At 36.5% G+C, this 21,506-nt stretch overlaps 1 protein-coding gene across 3 annotated transcripts in view; it reads right to left on the bottom strand.

Annotated features, from left to right (window-relative positions):
- The window catches only part of LOC123317996 (glutamate receptor ionotropic, kainate 2), a 227,011-nt gene extending 206,720 nt beyond the window's left edge, over positions 1-20,291 (bottom strand). The window contains exon 1 of one of the 3 annotated variants that reach the window (XM_044904641.1): positions 20,033-20,291. In XM_044904641.1, the coding sequence (XP_044760576.1) occupies positions 20,033-20,135 (103 nt within the window). In that variant the 5' untranslated portion in view covers positions 20,136-20,291. Of the gene's footprint in view, positions 1-3,449; positions 3,584-20,032 lie in introns of those variants that run through there. The other 2 variants (XM_044904642.1, XM_044904643.1) reach the window with 2 other exon arrangements.
- Positions 20,292-21,506: the final 1,215 nt, after the last annotated feature.

Below are 21,506 nucleotides of genomic sequence, written 5' to 3'. Positions count from 1 at the left end.
TCAAAAGCTCTAGCAGTATCAGGATCAAGTCGGGATAAGAACATATGAGTCAGGACAAAATCACATTGGATATCTACGTTCATATTTTTCAAACTTTGTAAATTTATAGAGAAAGTGTCCAATAGTTTGCGGAGTAAAAAAGGATTTTCAGTTTTTAAAGGAGCGAAGTTTTCAATAGGGAGCCAATAAGCTCGAGCTTGGGCTCGAGGATTTGTGAAACGTTTTATCAAGGTATCATAAGCTGACTGATAGTTTTCATTAGTTGCTTTGAGGTGTTTGATAAGATCTAATGGCGTACCATTTAGAGAAGAGATCAAATAATTAAATTTCTCAACTGGTTTGAGATTTGAATTCGAATGAACTAAGGCATCAAACATATCTTTGTATGCAGGAAATTCTCTGATATCGCCAGAAAACCGTTTCAAATCAATTTTAGGTAACCTCACGTGCGAAATTTCAGAAATAATTTTATCTGCGGCCACAGTCGCATTCAAAGGAGACATTGCATCGTTTTCAAATAATTCAGCATAAATCGATTTGACATCATAAAACATTTCAAGAAACTTACATTTAAGATCATCTTCTGCGTTCAAATCTGAGTCTTTATCAGTTGATAACAAAGATAGGATGCCACTATGATATTTTTGAAATTCTTCATTCAGAAAATCAAGAGAAGTATAACGAACTTTGAATTTCGTTTGTTGCTTATGATCCTTTTTAACTGATATAGCTAAATTGTTAATTATTTCCATCTCCTTTATACAACTCTGCCTCAGAGCGACCTGTTTACGAAATTTATCAGACATTTTTAAAAGTTTGTATCAATAATAAAAGGAGTGAATTCAATACGCAACTATAATATTGTGTTTGTAAACAATGCGAACCTCTGAATAAATATTAAATATGACGTTGAAGGATGACCACTGATAACGGCTGAACAGAGCATATGATTTCAGGCGATAAATTATCTTCAAGATGGTTGAATTTATAATGAATTAAATCGAATTTTCAGGAAATGAAAAATTTTAGAAATTTTGCGGTAAATCAAAACGAATGTATTGAATAATATATTAAAATTATTCAAAACGTTATTTCGAAGCGATTGGCCTGAAATGACCAGTGAAAAGAGATTTAATTAATTTTTGAAAAAAAAAAATGAAAATTAGTATTTAGAGTATATTTTCAACAAAATCAAAGAGGACGAAGGGCCTTAACATCCGGCTCGAAGGACCATGTTACAAAGCTCAAAATTGGTGCTTTAAGAACTTTAAGTTGTTAAAGGCCGGAGAGAATTAAAGTGGACTGATTGGACCTCAATCCTCGAGATTTCAGTTGAAAATTCAATAATAGCGAATAGGACCCCTCACAAATCAATAAATTAAATAAATATTGAAACAAAACCAACGATTTACGACTTACCCTTAAAAGGATGGTTCTGCTGCTGCTTGAAGGGCCCTTCTTTCTGGAGATGAACACAACACTATGTCCTTTGGTGTGTATTCACGAACTATAGCGGCTTGATTACAAGTTAAATAGTTGAAATGCGTCCAAACTTTTGGAAAATAGCGAAAATAGAAAATATAGAATTTAACTGCGTGGCGGTTTCTTAAGAATTGTCTCTTCCTGTTTCTGCTTAACCACTACGCACATGCGCCAACAAAAGAGGTAGCTGTACGCAACTCGTTGGCAGAATATTCAAAACTTGAATTTAAAAACAAAGAAAAAACTTGTGAGAAGTCCCCCCATAATGAAAAACAAACAATATATTTTGGTATATATTTCGTGATTGCGAAACACAGCACAAATACGATTGTCAAGAAAAATTTAGATCTAAAGATACAAAGACGGCCCTTGCAACCCACTATTTTAATAATAAACATCAATTTAATTTTCAAGCGGTTTCTGTTTTAGACATAGAAAGAAATTATACAAAAAGAACCATCAGTGAAATGATATACAGTAAACTCAGTGATACCGTTAATTGCCGAACTGACACACAAAATTTGAGCTTGATATATGATAATATATTGGATCTTTTCAAAAACAAATATTCATTACAGTGAGTTGGGAATTCAACTTTTTCAACAACATATTCTAGACTCCACCTGTGTTGAACAGGTTAAAATCGAAATAAATATTTCAGTTTCGGAACACTCATTGAATGTAATACGTCGTTGTGATGATTTGTATTTTGCCTCAAAATTTTAGACGGAGTTTTCCTAAGCTTCTCTTCAGGTTTGATTCCAATTTGCTCAACAAGCTAATATTAAGATCTTTTGTGTGTAAAACATAAGTTCGACTTTGGTAAGGTTTTTTCGATTTTAAATATGTGTTCCTGTCAAATCCAAATAGAAAGAAAAAAAAGAAAAATCGAAAAAGTGTAATTTTAGTATATAGTTTTAATTGTACGATTTTGTAACCAATTGTTATATGTGTTTGTTTTGGAACCATTGTTTTTAATCTATTATTCAATTTTTATACCAGATATATTTGTGCCATATTTAATCTCTGTAAATTTCTCTTTTGTAGCCCTAAAGAAGTAGAAATATATCTACGAAACGTTGGCATTAGTTGAATGTAGTTTTTTGACCAACTGCTTTCCTCAAAGTTCCGTGAAAATCAATCTAACATGTCTCTACAAGGAAATGATCTATCAGACCATTATATTTACTCGAAATCCTGCAGGAATGAATTTGGACCTGGTAAAAAACAAACTTTTAAATGAGCAGGGACGACAGAAGAAAGAATCTAACAATTCAAGTGTTACAATTATAGTTTGAAAAATCATAAGCGGTATAAAATTTTAGTGATAATAATTCGTACGTTAACTTTTTCTTCAATTTCACATATTAAAAAGATCTATGCTATCCTCAGCAAGAAACTGCCCAAAAACTGCGAGGTAATGTTCGAAATAGAAGATACATAAACTTACTTGTTTCAGCTATATATTCTGCTTTGTCTGATGAAGAAACTCGACTGAGATTTCTGAACCAGTTTCTTCTTCAATATGAAAATAATAATATATTATTCTTTTAAAATTGGAGCTAAAGAGACTGTTTCAGTAATGATTCCTGAAAAAACTGTATAGCTTTAATAGAAAGGTGAAATGATACATGATATTCTGTAGGTCTAAATTTCATATCTTTCATGAATTTTGAAAAATTCATGATGAAGGATCAGCACTTAACAATTATAAGAAAAATAATTTTGAGATGATTTTGTCTCAATCTAATCCAAATTTCGAAGAAATTCCTCGAATTATTCATTAGAACTGCTTGAATCCCACTTTTTGACCCCTTTTGAAATGCCGAAAATTGCCCCGAAATATTCCAAGCAATAACACAGCATAATCAATGTTTTCCTTCAATGCTAGGCTTACTTCAATTCACGTTAAAACTGGTTCAAATTACCTATTTCTGTTAATTAAACTATCTGTTCATCAAACATACCTAAAAAGAACTTTAGTTCTTTCAGTTGGTTATGTGCACTTCAATAACAAACATGATACATGATTATCGAAATTATGAAACACAACCCGCGTTCAACTTGCAGATAAAATGTCCACGAACCTCCTGTGCCTGCGCCTGCGAGATTGAAGCTGCGCTATGGGGATGATTGGGAGATAAGGAGCATGAGATGAAAAAACGATGAACAGAAAATCGGTGAAATCTTACAGCCAATGCGTTGGCCGCTGTTTTATTTCGATGTGATATTGGAATCATAGGAACAGTTTCCAAATTTGGATGCATATATTACAAATTAGATTCCATTGTACCATACAATTTGGCCTTGCAGTTTTCAGTTATATGAAAAATGAATATCATAATATTCTGTTGTGTCCTCAGGCTCAAGGAATGATTTCACTATAAATAAAAAAATCTCTCGAAATATCAGTTCGATATTTCATAAAATTTGACTGTCAAATTGCGTCATTTCTTAAATATTCAAGGTGAACTAGTGGTTTGGTTCCTGACAATTGCTAACAAGCTGAATATAAAGGATTTCAATTTGCGCGTTTTTTTTCAAGAATAAATAAAATATAGATGGCGCACCGAATTCGTCTGGGTATTTTGACATTTAAAAAGTATGATGTACGACATTTTTAAAAATGTCTTCGTACACGATAAAACAACGCGTTCAAATTGTTAAATTATTTCATGAAAATCGGCGTTCTCTGAAAAGTGTTTTTAGAAAATTACGTGAATTTTATGGTTTACATAATCGTCCATCTGAAAGCACTGTTGGTCGAATTATTAAAAAATTTCAAGAGACCGGTACGGTGATAATCGAATTTTTGTGGCCTGAATTAATGAATATTGATGAAGAGGACATGTGGCTTCAACAGGATGGCGCTACACCTCACTTCACATATGACACAACTGATTTATTGAAACAATAATTTCCTGGAGGAATAATCTTCAGGAGCGCTGATGTCAATTGGCCACCAAGATCATGTGATTTGACATGGTTGGACTATTTTCTTTGAGGGTTATGTGAAAAGCCAGGTTTCTAAGAATAATCCATCAATCGATTCCTGAACTAAAGAATGAAATTATTCGTGTCATTAGTGAGATAGAGTCTTAATTATGTCAAAATTTCATTGAAAATTTCAACAAAAGAGTAGACGTCTGTAGTGCTGCAAGAGGAGGCCATTTGGCAGATAGTATTTGTCGTACATAAATGTCAACTTATACTTCAATTACCAATAAAAAGTTTTTGAAAACGATTGCAAATTATGTGTTTTATTTATTTAAAGAAAAACCCGCGTAATTTGAAACACCCTTTATTCTCGAATGACGGAAGGCATCTCAGACATGATTAAAATGAAGTTTGTGGCAATATCCTCCCACAGATCAATTTTTGTGGATCAAAAAACCTTGAAATTCTTGATTTTTTGCGATTTTCAGTCCGAGGAGAGCTTCTGACATATGTGAACAATTGTGCTAGACGTGTGCTAACTTGTGCCGTTGAAATTTTTACGAAAATCCTTCTAGTTTTCCGAAAAATTGAGATTTTAGAAGCCCAGCACTTTCGTGTTTATGAAGTTCAATTATTTTTGTAAAGTTGTGCTACATTTTTGCTGATTTGTGCTGTTGAGATTTTCAAAAAAAACTTTCAACTTTTCCTTCAAATGATGTATATCAGTAGATCAGTAGATTGCCTGAAAATCAGTATATATGGCAACAGGCCTAATATTCATACCGTTGCACAACTTACGAGTCATCAAGTTTTGCATAGCGTCATGAATCATCAGAAGTGTATAACGATAACAATGTTGCCAGAATTCAGTTTTCAGAAGAGAAATCTCGTAAACTGAGTAATGAACCACAGCTTGGATAGCTAATGACTAAAGAAGATTACTATTGTTTATGACTCAATATTTTTGTATCGAATACGTGAGTCACACAAAAGTTCAGCAGTTGAACACAAAATTCCATTTTGGTTGGACAATTAGGTACCACCAATTTTTGCACATTTCGCAATGTCGTTATAACACGACGATTGGTTTACACTTTTTACAGGAATGGGATTCTCTATTTGTAGATACTTGTACTGTCCTGGCCTTGAATTACCTTGCGCTGGTCAGTGATGCTTGTAGAATTCTTTCACTTCGAAGATACTTACGAATGACAGCACTTTAAAGACACCTTACTATTCTATGGCCAAAGATCGTGATCGTCTGGTTGTGGTAGGACTCCACATTACGTAGGCAACCCAAAGTACTTACCCTGATTACTAATAGAAAAATTGACGGGAGGTTGGGAGATTCGAAAGAAAACAACACATTTAAACCCAAACAAGAAACGTTTATTTCGGGTTTCATTGGAGACGATCTCCAATGTCATAGCTCTAGGGCGCAGCAGAGGGAAGGAAAAAGAGCTGCGAGAAAACCTCCCCTTAGAACAACAGCAATTACATAATATCCTATACAGGTATGATTCTACGTAGCTACGGCAACAGGTTCAACTGGCGAGAGAAAATCTCACGTGAAATGCACACTTGGTGGAATCAGTTACATATACAGCCATCAGCTCCTTAATGATGGCTCTTAACCGATACTTCAGTGAGATGAGTTACGTTCAGCATACAACAGTTCTGAATTGGGTAGGGTTCAGTCAGGGGGTTGTTGGAAGGATTAGACTCAGATGCAAGGGCATCCAGCCTAAAGGGTTGGAGACGCAGTTACAATGGTACCCGGCCTCAGGGGAGAGAGACGCAGCTGCAAGGGCATCCGGCCTCAGAAATCGACGCAGATACAACGGTATCCGGCCTAAAGGGTTAGAGACGCAGTTACAACGGTACCCGGCCTCAGGGGAGAGAGACGCAGCTGCAAGGGCATCCGGCCTCAGAAATCGACGCAGGTACAAGGGTACCCGGCCTGCAGGATACTAGGAAGGGCAAATCCACAAAAGTTGTATGTTTGTCCCGTAACACAAATATGAATTATTTCCGCTCTTGGCTATCAAGTTCAAATATGTCCTGTATTGACCAACTCCACCAGTGAAGAAAAAAATAATAATAATAAAAGAAAAGGAAAAATGATAATTAAGGGTCCTTAATGCAATTACAGTATTTACCCTGTTGGTCGTACCTAAGTAATCGAATCATTGGCTTGACTTGGGGACGCTTCAGTGACATTTACACGTATTCATAAGATAAGTACAAAAAAAAATATGTAGAAATTAAGAAGTTAATACTATGAACATTACATAACACAAGCGCATCCACCAGGAAACAAGTTTATTATAATAACTAGCCCTCAAATCATAAATGGAATAGAATTGGAAGCAAAAAGGGGTAGCGTACAAAATGGCGTCTGGCGTCCCTATGACGTGTTCAAAGAAAGAAAAACTCAGAAAGTATGTTATTATCTACAATAAAGAAAATGAGTTATATTGTGTGTGAAGCACATAAAATAGAGACGGGGACGGTATTGGCCCTCGAGTAATTAACGAAATACTTTAACAATGAAAACTAATATGATGCATCAAGTATCCAAAACCTCATATTCGCAATAAAACCTTCAAATTAATAAAATAAGAAACGGTAATAATGAAATGAGTGGTAACTTACGTATGGGATTCACTGAACAAAATAAAGAAAAAAACAAGCTTTGTCTTACTCAAAAATTCACTCCAGAAAAAAAAAACTAACTAACAGGAAAAACCGGTTTAACTCGTTTCAAGAAAGGACGCTTAATGAATCCCTTCTTCATTAGGAATTTCTTGCCTTTTCGATCTCAAGTACCTACTTGAAAAAGAGCGTCTTCCAGAGAGCTCTTAACGCTTGCGCCATCTCCCCTTACAATTCAACAGCTAGTACAGAAAACCTTGTCTAACCTTTCATTTCTTACTGGTGGTCTTTGATAAAGTCCACTAGAGGGCAGTCGTTATGTCATTATTAAAAAAAAAAGCAGTCCACTACAGTCGCCCCTTTGAAGGTTCGACTCGAGGAGCACCATACGAGGAGAGTTGGAGCTTCAACATCTATACCTTATCTGGATCAGTATCCCCATTTCTCCGGTCAGTGATAGCATTTGTCGCTGGCCACACCATGACTGCATACTCCTTGGCCATCCTGGATGTTGACGGCTTACGGGTATCGAAAAAGGTTCATCTGCCACATTTAAGGTACTTCTGTTGGGTCTGGACGAAAAGAGTTGGTTCCACATTTCTGGCGTTCCAGAAATGGCAGCATCCCTACTGTCCAGAGAATGGATTACGACGTCATTAAGTGTCACAGATGTCTTCAGGGTTCTCTAATGGAGAGAAAAAAAGATTAAATTCGGCAAAACTCAGAATCATGGGGTGAGCTATTGTTGAAAAAGTTTAGCTTAGCCGCAATAAGGTAGGCGACCTCCCTTGGAATAGTTTGAACCTAAATCACCATGGCATCTACGAAGAGCGTCTGCGACACTGTTGCTGTCATTGGGTAGGTAATCCACCCTATGAATTGGTTTTAGAAGTCCAACAGGTTAGTCCCTTGTTCGAAAGTACTGTGCCTCAAGACTTGGTTATCCTGACTCTCCTAGTTTCTAGTAAGCTTTCATATTGAGAAAGGCATAAAAAAAAAACTCTACTACTTACCTACTGATGTCTACTCTATCATAGATATTTACTATCCTACTCAATGTTTGTTGCTAGCAACGGAATATTTGTACATCTAATATAACTACGCCCCTACATTGTGTAAGCTTCGAAATAGTTATCGTGCTGGGTTAATATACAGATTGTTAATGTTAGATATCAAATGGCCATAAGTCAGTAGAACAAGCAAAAGCATTCATTCGACAGGGATGATGTAAAGGGGTTATATTTGTAAGTTTTTATCGCTTTTACTTTATGATGTTGTCCTGCCTTTCCAAAAATGCTATAGTGTTAGCCAGCGTTGGGTTGTCCAATGAGGCCCACAGTGACTGAACAGATGTATCGTACTGTTGCATTATTTCTCGCAGCATCGTGCTCTGTGACAAAGGTGGCGAGAACAAAGATAACGATTGACTTGGCGGAGAAAGTGCATCGCCATGCCTCCGTTCTGTGTAGCTTGGTACTTCCTCATGCCTAGGCGCCGTCGTTCTTCATGTTGTTGATCCACAGACCAGAAAGCAGCTAAGAACTCCCCTTTGAAATCGTCATAGGTGGACCAACCATCGGACTGGAATTCCACCCAGTCTTTTGCAGAACCGCGTAACCTGGATTTGGCAAGGTTTAGATGGTCCGACTTCGGAGTATGAGTCAAGCTGAAGTGATCCTCTAACGCCTTAAAGAACCTCGCTGGATGATCCCGCACAGCATTCCGATAAGTAGGAGCCTCAGAATTGGAAGCGCTGCACATCGCTATTAAAGACAGCGTCGCCCCCTGCCACTCTGCCACGCTAGCATTCAAGGATGGTCCCAGGGGTTGAGGGACAGCACCAGGGTTGTCACGACCACAAGTCGATCGTGATTCCGTAGGGTAGGTCCTCAGAATGGGTGATGCACCCACAGCTCGGTGTAAGACATGCGAAGGAGGGTCCGAAGTGTCTGAAGCTGGGTATGCTGGTTCTGAAGTTCCCGTTGTCGCTGGATTTCCTCCCCAAGGCTCTCACTTCGCCCCTAGTCGCTAGCCCACTCTGGTCTAAGTTAGCATCTTCCATCTTGTGAATAAATCTGTACAATAAAGAGGTTAACGGCAGTTTAATAATTCGAACAATGTTCAAAATGTTGAGAATGCAAGTAAAAAAAAAAACAACAATTAAAATATCTAAGTATTGAATCTCTCAACCTCCACTTTCTACTTTCATTACAAGGATCCTGGTCACGGCACCACTCTGTACTGTCCTGGCCTTGAATTACCTTGCGCTGGTCAGTGATGCTTGTAGAATTCTTTTACTTCGAAGATACTTACGAATGACAGCACTTTAAAGACACCTTACTATTCTATGGCCAAAGATCGTGATCGTCTGGTTGTGGTAGGACTCCACATTACGTAGGCAACCCAAAGTACTTACCCTGATTACTAATAGAAAAATTGACGGGAGGTTGGGAGATTCGAAAGAAAACAACACATTTAAACCCAAACAAGAAACGTTTATTTCGGGTTTCATTGGAGACGATCTCCAATGTCATAGCTCTAGGGCGCAGCAGAGGGAAGGAAAAAGAGCTGCGAGAAAACCTCCCCTTAGAACAACAGCAATTACATAATATCCTATACAGGTATGATTCTACGTAGCTACGGCAACAGGTTCAACTGGCGAGAGAAAATCTCACGTGAAATGCACACTTGGTGGAATCAGTTACATATACAGCCATCAGCTCCTTAATGATGGCTCTTAACCGATACTTCAGTGAGATGAGTTACGTTCAGCATACAACAGTTCTGAATTGGGTAGGGTTCAGTCAGGGGGTTGTTGGAAGGATTAGACTCAGATGCAAGGGCATCCAGCCTAAAGGGTTGGAGACGCAGTTACAATGGTACCCGGCCTCAGGGGAGAGAGACGCAGCTGCAAGGGCATCCGGCATCAGAAATCGACGCAGATACAACGGTATCCGGCCTAAAGGGTTAGAGACGCAGTTACAACGGTACCCGGCCTCAGGGGAGAGAGACGCAGCTGCAAGGGCATCCGGCCTCAGAAATCGACGCAGGTACAAGGGTACCCGGCCTGCAGGATACTAGGAAGGGCAAAATCCACAAAAGTTGTATGTTTGTCCCGTAACACAAATATGAATTATTTCCGCTCTTGGCTATCACGTTCAAATATGTCCTGTATTGACCAACTCCACCAGTGAAGAAAAAAATAATAATAATAAAAGAAAAGGAAAAATGATAATTAAGGGTCCTTAATGCAATTACAGTATTTACCCTGTTGGTCGTACCTAAGTAATCGAATCATTGGCTTGACTTGGGGACGCTTCAGTGACATTTACACGTATTCATAAGATAAGTACAAAAAAAAAATATGTAGAAATTAAGAAGTTAATACTATGAACATTACATAACACAAGCGCATCCACCAGGAAACAAGTTTATTATAATAACTAGCCCTCAAATCATAAATGGAATAGAATTGGAAGCAAAAAGGGGTAGCGTACAAAATGGCGTCTGGCGTCCCTATGACGTGTTCAAAGAAAGAAAAACTCAGAAAGTATGTTATTATCTACAATAAAGAAAATGAGTTATATTGTGTGTGAAGCACATAAAATAGAGACGGGGACGGTATTGGCCCTCGAGTAATTAACGAAATACTTTAACAATGAAAACTAATATGATGCATCAAGTATCCAAAACCTCATATTCGCAATAAAACCTTCAAATTAATAAATTAAGAAACGGTAATAATGAAATGAGTGGTAACTTACGTATGGGATTCACTGAACAAAATAAAGAAAAAAACAAGCTTTGTCTTACTCAAAAATTCACTCCAGAAAAAAAAAACTAACTAACAGGAAAAACCGGTTTAACTCGTTTCAAGAAAGGACGCTTAATGAATCCCTTCTTCATTAGGAATTTCTTGCCTTTTCGATCTCAAGTACCTACTTGAAAAAGAGCGTCTTCCAGAGGGCTCTTAACGCTTGCGCCATCTCCCCTTACAATTCAACAGCTAGTACAGAAAACCTTGTCTAACCTTTCATTTCTTACTGGTGGTCTTTGATAAAGTCCACTAGAGGGCAGTCGTTATGTCATTATTAAAAAAAAAGCAGTCCACTACATACTATTTGGTTAATGTATTTGCATTTTGCTATAAAGAATTCATGATCCTACAGTTTTCTGTATAGTATATACAAAATTCAGTTGAATGATTCTAGGGACATATTCTATGAGTAATTTTAAGACGAAAAGTTCATATAAACATATACGTTCGCCAGAGGTCTATCAAGTTAGCCCGGAAGTTGTGGCATTTCGGAGAGGAAAATTGTTCAATGAAAATGCTGAAGAAATTACTGAAAAATCTCATATAGATTAGGAAAAATCGGAAATTGAATTTTCCGGGCCAACTTATGTGCAGCCCGGAAAACCCAGCATTTTTCATCGATATTTCCAAAATCAAAAATGCTAGCGAAATGCTGGCGAATGCTGAAGAAAAAACTGAAAAATCTCATACAGATTTGGAAAAATTGAAGTTTGAATTTTCCGGGCCAACTTATGTGCAGCCCGGAAAACCCAGCATTTTTCATCGATATTTCGAAAATAGTAAATGCCAGCGAAATGCTGGCGAATGATGAAGAAAAAACTGAAAAATCTCATACAGATTCGGAAAAATTAGAAATTAAATTTTCCGGGCCAACTTATGTGCAGCCCGGAAAACCCATCATTTTCCATCGATATTTCCAAATCGAAAATGCTAGCGAAATGCTGGCGAATGCTGAAGAAAAAACTGAAAAATCTTATATAGATCGGGAAAAATTGGAAATTGAATTTCCGGCCAACTTATGTGGAGCCCGGGAAACCCAGCTTTTTCCATCGATATTTCGAAAAAAAGCAATGCTAGCGAAGTGCTGTCGAGTGCTGAAGAAAAAACTGAAAAATCTAATATAGGTTTGGAAAATTTGGAAATTGAATTTTCTTGGCCACCTTAGGTGGACCACGTAAAAGTCAGCGATTTTCATTGATATCTAGCTATGTGCGAGCGAATGACCAGTACCATTGGTCGAAAAATGGGTGATCAAATTCGCCAGGGCACTTTGTTCGAAAAAAAAACCATTTCGATAAACAGCTTTATTGCTCCAGCAGTAAGACAATCCGTCCTTTAGTTATTAGTTGGCCGTGACTAAACAAAACGATTCATTTTTCCGCTATTGATGTTGTTTCTGTTAACTCCAAAATACGACATTTTTACTCATCGAATAATATAGCATATGTATGAGTTCTAACAGAGGTTAGTGTAACGGGGTACTCATAATCATACTTGTGACCAGTTGGAAGTGCGTGTTTCATTTTCAGTGGAGGACTTAGTTTTTCTTTTATATGGACAGTATTTCGTTACTTTAATTTAATCTAATTTTTTTTTCCGAATTCACAAGCATGAGCCGTATGTAATTTTTTTTTTTTTTTTTTTTTTATTGTGAGTTACATAGGTTATTCTTAACTCTAATTGTAATGATAATAATAATAATAATAATTCGGCATGAGATACAAGAGCTTAGATCTGGAGAAATAAGATTCTTGTAGCTCATATCATCGTAATTTCCAGCGTGGTCAATCCCATATTTTAACAGTGGATTGTTGAGGTCAAAAGAAATTTTTTTTCCTTCACAATATTTTCCTAATCGGCTCGGTTCAAAAGATACAGGCTGTTTAAAAACCATAAGAAATGTATCCTTGGTTCTACCTCACAACCGGTTTTATCGAATGAAATGAATTTCGGAATATAGTTTTTCATCTATTTGATGAACCTTTTTGGGACACAAGGTATCACCTACGTCTTCCTGTTTTTTTTTCTCATTATGACCATTACGTGTACCATGAAATTACCAAAAATTCAAAGAACCCAACATTTGAATCTAAGCTGGACGCTATCTAATGAATGAACGTTTTCTAAAATAAGAGTATTCTTCATATTTTCTCGTATACTATGTCGCAAAATCAACAAGCTTATTGATGTTATGGAGAGTTGGAGCTGAATGAATGAAGAACAAAACATTAAAAACGTTTCGAAACAAGGAAGGAGACTATTATTATTCTGAGAACACTAATATCTTGTGAAGAGAAAGCAGCATTCTATTTAGAAATCTTTATGTTTGTAAATTCTAGTCCAACGCAAATCATGTTGAAGTAAAATTGACGAGAATGGAAGAAAATTGGATGGTAGTGGTAAAACCGATGATTCTTCATCGTAATCCAGAAGAAAGTAAATATAGCTGATAGATAAAGAATGTTGAAATAAAAATTTTCAAAACACGTGATGAGGTTATTTGTTTCCTTGAGGAAAGATGCAGAGATCTAAATATCTCATTATTAAAAAAAAAAAGGATTATTATTTTCAAGTTTTTGTCTTAATAGTCATAATAAATATTCCAACAACTGATTCAAACAATTTATGAAAGTAGAGTGTTTGAGTACATTTGTAGTATAAAATCAGAAACAAAATATTTATAAATATAAATATATATATATATATATATATATATATATGTTACGGCTAAAGATAGGTGTGAGCATAAACTTAAGATTAGCCGGCTAAACTTAGGTTTATATTCGAGGATCGGCTAAAGTTCGATAAAATATTCATCTGCGTCAGGGCATTTCATCTTTAGCCGGCTAATGTGCACATTACCCAAAACGGAACGGCTAAAAATGTATTCGATGTACACGCGGAGAGGTGATGTCTCATGAAAGTCATGAATGGACGGATTGGAGAGAACGAAAGCACACGGCCACTTTTTTGTTTTAATTTTAAAAATTGAAATATGCAAAAGAGCATCGAATGTATTGGGATTGTATTACATAACGCCCATGGGTTTTCAATTTAACATTTAACCAGTTATTTTCATCTGCTTAGGCTCTTCAAATCAAGCCCAATTTGTGAAAAACCATGATGACACCCCACAAGGAAATGGGATATTAGACATAGAAAATTCTTCCTGTTAACAAAATTATATTTTCCCCACCATTCAATAATTGGGTTTATGGAAAAATTACGAAATTGGAACTACATATATTTCTAAAGTTGCAATTTCTTTCGAACCAATTCTTCCGCAAAAAAGAACAACAAAAAAACTATGAACATGAACATAGTTGAAAACACTTTTTCTAGCTGATTTTGTTGAAAATTTCTTCTCGAGTCATTGAACATACGGGTTCCAAAATACGCCACCCTTGATGAATCATCCCGGGGTATACAAGTGCATTCATCGTAAAGCTTATCAGGCAAATAGTCCGGTTAACTACAAACAAGATTCTACTTATATTTTTCTAGAATTTGACCTTTGGTATTTTCATGAGGAAGTTCGCGGCATCATTCTCATTTTCATTCTCTCCTTTTGCTCATTCAATTCTCTTCAAATTATGAATAATAACAAGATGAAAAATAATCTTTAACACTACAGTTTTCCCTCACACTCAAAATAGCAATTCCGAATTTTGTCATCAAGCGTTTAGATTTTTAGATTCGTCAATAAGAATTCGTTGAGACACAGTTGAAACAAATATATGTTCATTCTCCAATTTCTCAACTGCTTAACAGAATGCTTTCCTGCTATTAAAATATGTGAAATTCATACAAAAATTGCATTGCATTAATAGTTTCATTGCACTCGTATTACCTACTATTTCTTTACATTCTTTTATAATTGCCAAAAATTTGCGCCTCAAGCCTTGTACATTTTAAGCTGATGGGATGTGGTTACACTTAAGTTTAGCCGGCTGAAGATAGAAGAAACTAACATTAGCCAATACCCGAAACTAAACCTAAGTTTAGCCGGCTAATCTTAAGTTTATGTTCACACCTATCTTTAGCCGTAACATATATATATTCTTTTGAATGTCAGCAATACATTTTTAGTTATCAAACAATATAGCATATGTATGAGTTCTAGCAAAGGTTAGTGTAACGGGGTACCATACAATTTAGAGTATGATACAAGAGCTTAGGGAAAAACCTCAGTAAAAAAACCCTGTCTACCCTTGAGAAGTGTAGTGATGACAAATTTGTTTACAGAATAAGCTTTTAATACTGAAGGGCTTCCTTTACATTGACATAAAAATTTCTTTATCCTCTTTCCATTTCGAAAAAATATCTGAAACAAAGAAACAGAGCAGAAAACGAGAAAAAAGGCGAATAATACAGCCTTCATCCAAACTTATTTCGAGACTTGATGATGACTGAAGAAAAAAATAGATAATCATAGGTACATAACTTGTTTTTCAATTGCATTGGGAGGAATATCATCTCTGCGTCAAAAATCTTCTGCTGATCTTGGTGGTGGATCACCCTCGTCGTTAGAAATGCCTTCAGTACTCAAATTGATAATGGCCAAATCTTGCTTTTGACTGGGAGGGCCTTTCGACCAGGTCCAGTCTTCCAAGTGATGATTCTCCTATTCTTCAGTTGTTCGAGGAAAGCTACAGGACCCTTATATTGGGGAATCATCTCCCATAGATATACCAGTGGTTATTCAGTAGAAAATTGAAAAAACGGGGAAGAAATTCAAAAAACTTCTGAAACTTTATTGACAATTGGCTATATATAAATATATAGTACAAACAAAAATTAATAATTTCAGAAAAAATGAGAAACAAAAATATATATTCTTGGCAAGTATATATCAGGAGGGTTGTTGACACTTTCGTATCCTCATGAATATGATGTTCAGCTTTCTTGTTCAAATCGTCGTATTTTTCCCACTTCCCTCTTAATCTTTTTGCATAAGCCACGAAATGTCCTATAGAATCCTGGTCGCCCCCAATTATTTCTATTATCCCTCTCAAATTATAAGTTATTTGCAGAAGAGAAATGCAACTTCTAACTTCCGACAATTTGCAACATTGATCTGCTCCCTTTTCATCTGTCCATTTCATGCATAGAAAACAATCATTGATCGTATATGCTATTTCTCTCGACATCCTCCTACAGTTATGGCAAAAGATTTTTCTCTTCGGAAGGGAAGTTTCCACACTTTTTTCGATATCATCCTTACCACTGACTGGTACAGAAGCTGTACGAATTATCTCTTCATAGTTACAGCCATTACAGAAAACCCTAGCAGTTTTACACCAAGGTAAAAAATTGGCTTTCATTAAATTCTTTAGCAGCTCTGTAAGGGTTGTGACACATGATATTACCTTCAAATTATTAGGTAAACTTTGTTCTTCTTGAACTGCTTGCATAAGTTTACATCTTAATTCATAAACTTGAGCTGTCATTTTTCCAGACACTAGTTTCTGGACAATAGAAATTATGTAGTTTTCAGCAATTTCCTCACCTTCAGACCAGTTCTGGATTGTTGATCTGAATTGAGGCGAATCACAAAATGCACTACTTAAAATTTGTAGAAGAGAATCTATGGCACATGTATTTGTGATGACATATTTTGATCCATTTATTTTTATTGGTTTCAAATCACTTGCATTAGCGTTTCTCAAATGGGCAATTGGTATAATTTGAGTTTTTTCTGCAAGATTGATTAAAGCCCACTTCCTTCTGCGGTTCTAAATATGACTTTCTAGGGCGTTTTTTCTTAACAATACCCTCGCCTCCCCAATTTTCAATAGATAAGTCCTCTTCTATAGCTAATTTGTCACAATTTTCCGATGGCTCTGAAGATATTTCAACAGTAGTTGGCCTGTTGAAACTTTGGAACTAGCAAGACGCATTACTCCTTCGATGCTGTCGACATGCCTTTTAATCATGTCGTCTACCCTAATGGGTAATTGAAAATTATGAAAAATTCGGTTTTTTATATTATGGAAATTACTTTCTACGCTGGCACTGGAACAGACTGTTCCACTATTTTTCAAGATAGGTGTCATCACTGCTGTCCAAAGCGGCAATAATTTACACAAATTGATTATTGGTTTTATAATCTATGGCAAGTATTGCATATTATCGTGATCCCCATCGTTCTCTTCCTCAATTGCCGTCTTCGCTCTGTCCAAAATAGATAAAGACCAAGTTTTGAACTTCGATTCGCAGTCATCATATTCAAGAAATTCCGTATTTGCTATGTCAGCTCCTTCATCCACGCAAACATTTTCTAAAATTATTTTTTCTTCTGTTGATTCACTTATCAGATTTTTTAGAAACTCTTTTTTCCGTTGAGATAGAGTTGGTTTTCCTGATTTATCTGTTCCATCAGTTTCACTCAAACATACCACAAATATTGCAAAGAGAATATTTTCTAAATCTCTTACATCAGAGCAGAGAAGAACTTTAGTGAGGCTTCTAACGTGAAATTGTTTCGTTCGTGATCTTTGATAATGGATGGTTTCAGTTGGACAAGTAATTTCACAACATGAGCTACATCACATCTGATGAATGTTGGTATGTTTTTTTGGATTCCATGAAACAACAAGTTATAGAGGTTTTATTTATTTATTTATTTATTTATCAATTTAGGATACAAACAGGATGAATCCCACAACAGTACCCACAAATGCATCACATGAAACTTTAAGTAAACAAAACGGTGTTCAGAATACAAGTCCAAAAAAAAAAAAAAAACAAAATAATTCTCAGTATAAACAGTTCTAAAGATACCCTTATTCTAACTCAGTTTAATAATATTTCGTAATGTTCTTCTAAATCTAAACAAACTCATTGTAAAGACATCAAAGCTTCCACAGTACGTATTAAACTCAATACACATTTTAATTAAAGGTGAATTTCTACCGAGATTTGTACTATAAGGTGGTATTGCAAGGAGCTGCCTATTTCTAGTATTTCTTGGAAGGACATGATGTAAGACCATTGATATCAATTCAGAGGAATCATAGAAACCATTCAATATTTTGAAAAGAAAAATTAAATCATTATTAAGTCTATTTATTTCCAATAATCGTATATTATATTTAATTCGGAGCTCCCCCATTCCCTCGTTCACGTGAACTTTTGTGATTTTATAATTTAGAAATCTGATAAATTTATTTTAAAGTCTCTCGAGCCTGATTTTATGTATATTATATTGTGGGCTCCAAATAACACTGGCAAAGTTCGGTCTACTATGAATAAGTGAATAAAAAATCGATTTTATGGCCGACTCATCATTAAAATTTTTACATGTCCTGCAGAGAAAACCGAGTAATTTGCTACAGGAATCAATTAAATAATCTATATGTAGATTGAAAGACATCTTTGAGTCAAATATCACGCCTAAGTCTCTCACTCTAGTCTCACGGTTAAGTATAAAGTCGTTCAAATGATAATCGAAGTGCAAAAGTTCAGTGCTTCGAGAGAATAAAATACACATACACTTTCTAATATTGAGCTCCAACATATTGGTCCGACAATAGTCAGTGAATTCATCGAGATATTGTTGAATTCTTATGCAGTCAAGGATTGTCGCAACCTTCATAAATACCTTCAAATCGTCCGCATACAAAAGAATATGACAAAATTTAAAGCAGGATTTCAAATCGTTTATGAAGAGAATAAACAATAGTGGGCCAAGATTAAAGCCCTGTGAAACTCCAGATGTTACCACGAATGGCGCGGATTTATAACCGATAGCCGTAACCAACTGAGACCTATTATATAGATATGAAGGAAACCATCTCAGAAGATCCCCATGAATACCGATCCTGGCAAGTTTAGTCATCAAAAGGTTATCAATTCTGTCAAACGCTTTGGTGAAATCCGTGTATATCGAATCAACCTGGGTTCGTTCGTCCAATGCCGAAGCAACATACTGTGAGTATACGACCAGATTCGTTTCGATTGAGCGTTTTGAGAAAAAGCCATGCTGACAGTCAATAATTGAGGCTTTCAAAACACCGAACATTGAATCTTGAACCATACTCTCAAAAACCTTGCAAAAAATTGACAACTTACCGCGATAGTTATCGACTAAACTTCTACTGCCAGAGTTCTTATAAATTGGAACCAACAATCCAACCTTCCAGATGTCCGGAAAAGTGCCGGACTCAACGGAATTATTGAATAAAATTGAAAGTGGATAACATAGAGAGGGGCCACAGTTTTTAACGAAACTAGAAGGATATCCGTCAAAGCCCGCACCCTCATGTACATTTATAGAATTAATCTTCTCCAGTACATTATCTGCTGTAAAAGAAATACAGTTCAATACAATGTTGTTGGTATATTGCTCAGATATGTGACGGACCTGCTGATAGAGTTTGAAGTAGGAAGCAAATAGACTACAAATACACTCACCAGTATCAGCAGATTCATCAGTAGAATACATTTTATTTGGTATACCTCCATCTTTTCTGTTATCTCTTATATAGTTCCAAAATTTTTTCGGACAATCTCTTAGTCCAATTTGAATATGTTCAATATAATTTTTAAAATCATCAGAAATACTGATCCTTCTTAATTTTCTAAATCCCCTGAATTTCTCGAAGTAATAGGGTAGTTGAAATTTCTTCCATTTTTTATGCGATAAATTTTTTTGTTTTATATATTTAATAGTTGACTTGGAGAAATACTTAGGAAACCTTTTGTTTTTTATTATAATTTTTGGCACAAATAAATCAGAACCTTCGGCAAGAACATCGTAAAATATTGAGACAGCCTCATTGACAGGTTTGTTCATCAATATGGAATCCCAGTCATGGTTTGAAAAAAAATTATTTAGTTCAATGTAATTTGCCTTCTTGAAATTGCGAAATATGGAGAACTCATCACGAAGTGCAACATTACCGGGAAATCGCATATAAAATTCAATTGGTGGATGATAGGACTCAGAAGTTACCAAAGCAATGTCGCATTCATTTAAACCCGTAACTTCAACTCTCGTAGAAAACACCAAATCGAGAATTCTATCGTCTATGTTCTTTATGAAGTTATGTTGAGAAAACTCAGCAAATGCCAAAAAATCTATCAAAGGTGAGTTTGTGTTATCGACATTTGTTGGAATAAAAAAAGAACCACACTCACTGGAAGTCCACTCAATGTGCGGAAAATTGAAGTCACCGTATATAAGCATTGCTTCACCTGACAGATGATCAAAATTGTTCTGCAGTTTAGTGGTGAAGCACATTCTGGCCGAGTTGTCCCTTGGTGGTAGATAGACACAGCAGATGTGTATTTTCCAACCATGATGATGGTCGAATATGGTGACCCACAAATCCTCAGCATCACTTTGAAGATGTGGCTGATGAGTAACCGAAATGCTATTCCGCACAGCAATTAGGACACCACCACCTCACTTTTTACTTTTAGCACAGTCCGCACTTTCGCGATCTCTACGGAAGACCCCATACTGTGACAAGTCAAAGATCTCAGAGTCACTTATTCCATGACACAAATTGCTCTCAGTAATGAGATAAACATCCGCACTATAATAATAATAATAATAATAATATCTCATTTCTCTACCCCTCACCCAAACCGAGAAAGGGGAGCACAAACCCATGAAAATGGTGATAACGAGAAGCCTCGGAAACAAGTCGCTGCCTGGGGATCGTCAGGGCATGTCTGGAGCCGGCGCTGGACATGACAGCATGCGGGACGTCGGTGGTAGGATGTTGAGGAAGCGGGCTCCTGCTGCAAAAGAAGCTACAGCTCCAAAGCAACAATAGCAACCAACGAGTCCAATTCAATTGTCGACTCGAACCGCTGAAGGTGCTGCGCAGGATATTCAGCCAGTGCTCACCCAAGCGGGGTTAGTTAGAAAGCGCATGAAGTGGACAACGTCCATGAATGAAACTATTGTGCGCATATATAACTCCATCACGGGACTAGGGCAGAACACGAACAACTATAGAAAAAGGCTCCATGAGGAATTCTGCAACGCCTACCCAAATCTCAATGTCACTGAACAACGGGTGGCAGACCAGTACCGCGTAATTCTGAGAAATGAACTAATACCTACGGCCCGAATCGACGCAATCAAACGAGAACTTCAGCGTCCGCCTACAATAGAGAATAACACCAACACCTCTGATGAAATTCACATGCCGGGGCAACAACAGGCAGAAGAAACTGATACTGAAAGTCCATCTTGCAACGCAAGTGAGCCTGAATACCAGGACGATAGGGAAGAGCTCCACCGACAAGTTGACTCTGACATGAGGAGATACTTTGCCGAACTGGAAGGAACAGATCCTCTTCATCGAGTAGCACCTCCACGACTCAATACATCCAAGAAACTGTCACTTATAATCGACATCTTGAATAAGGACGTTTTACCTGAATACCTACAGAACGGAAGTTCATTGGAATATCTGCATCTAGTTTTTCACTGTGCAGCGCTAACGACAGCTAAAACCATGGGGGCAAAAATTCGCCGAACGAACAACGATGGTCCAAAATTACACAAATTACACGCGCCAGCATGGCAGAAACGTCTTCAACACAAAACAGAAAGGCTAAGAAGAGATATTGGACGACTGACGGAGTACTTGAACGG

Source organism: Coccinella septempunctata, chromosome 7 (genome assembly GCF_907165205.1).
Source record: "Coccinella septempunctata chromosome 7, icCocSept1.1, whole genome shotgun sequence".
NCBI lineage: Eukaryota > Metazoa > Arthropoda > Insecta > Coleoptera > Coccinellidae > Coccinella > Coccinella septempunctata.
This window is presented reverse-complemented; position numbering and strand designations above follow the sequence as displayed.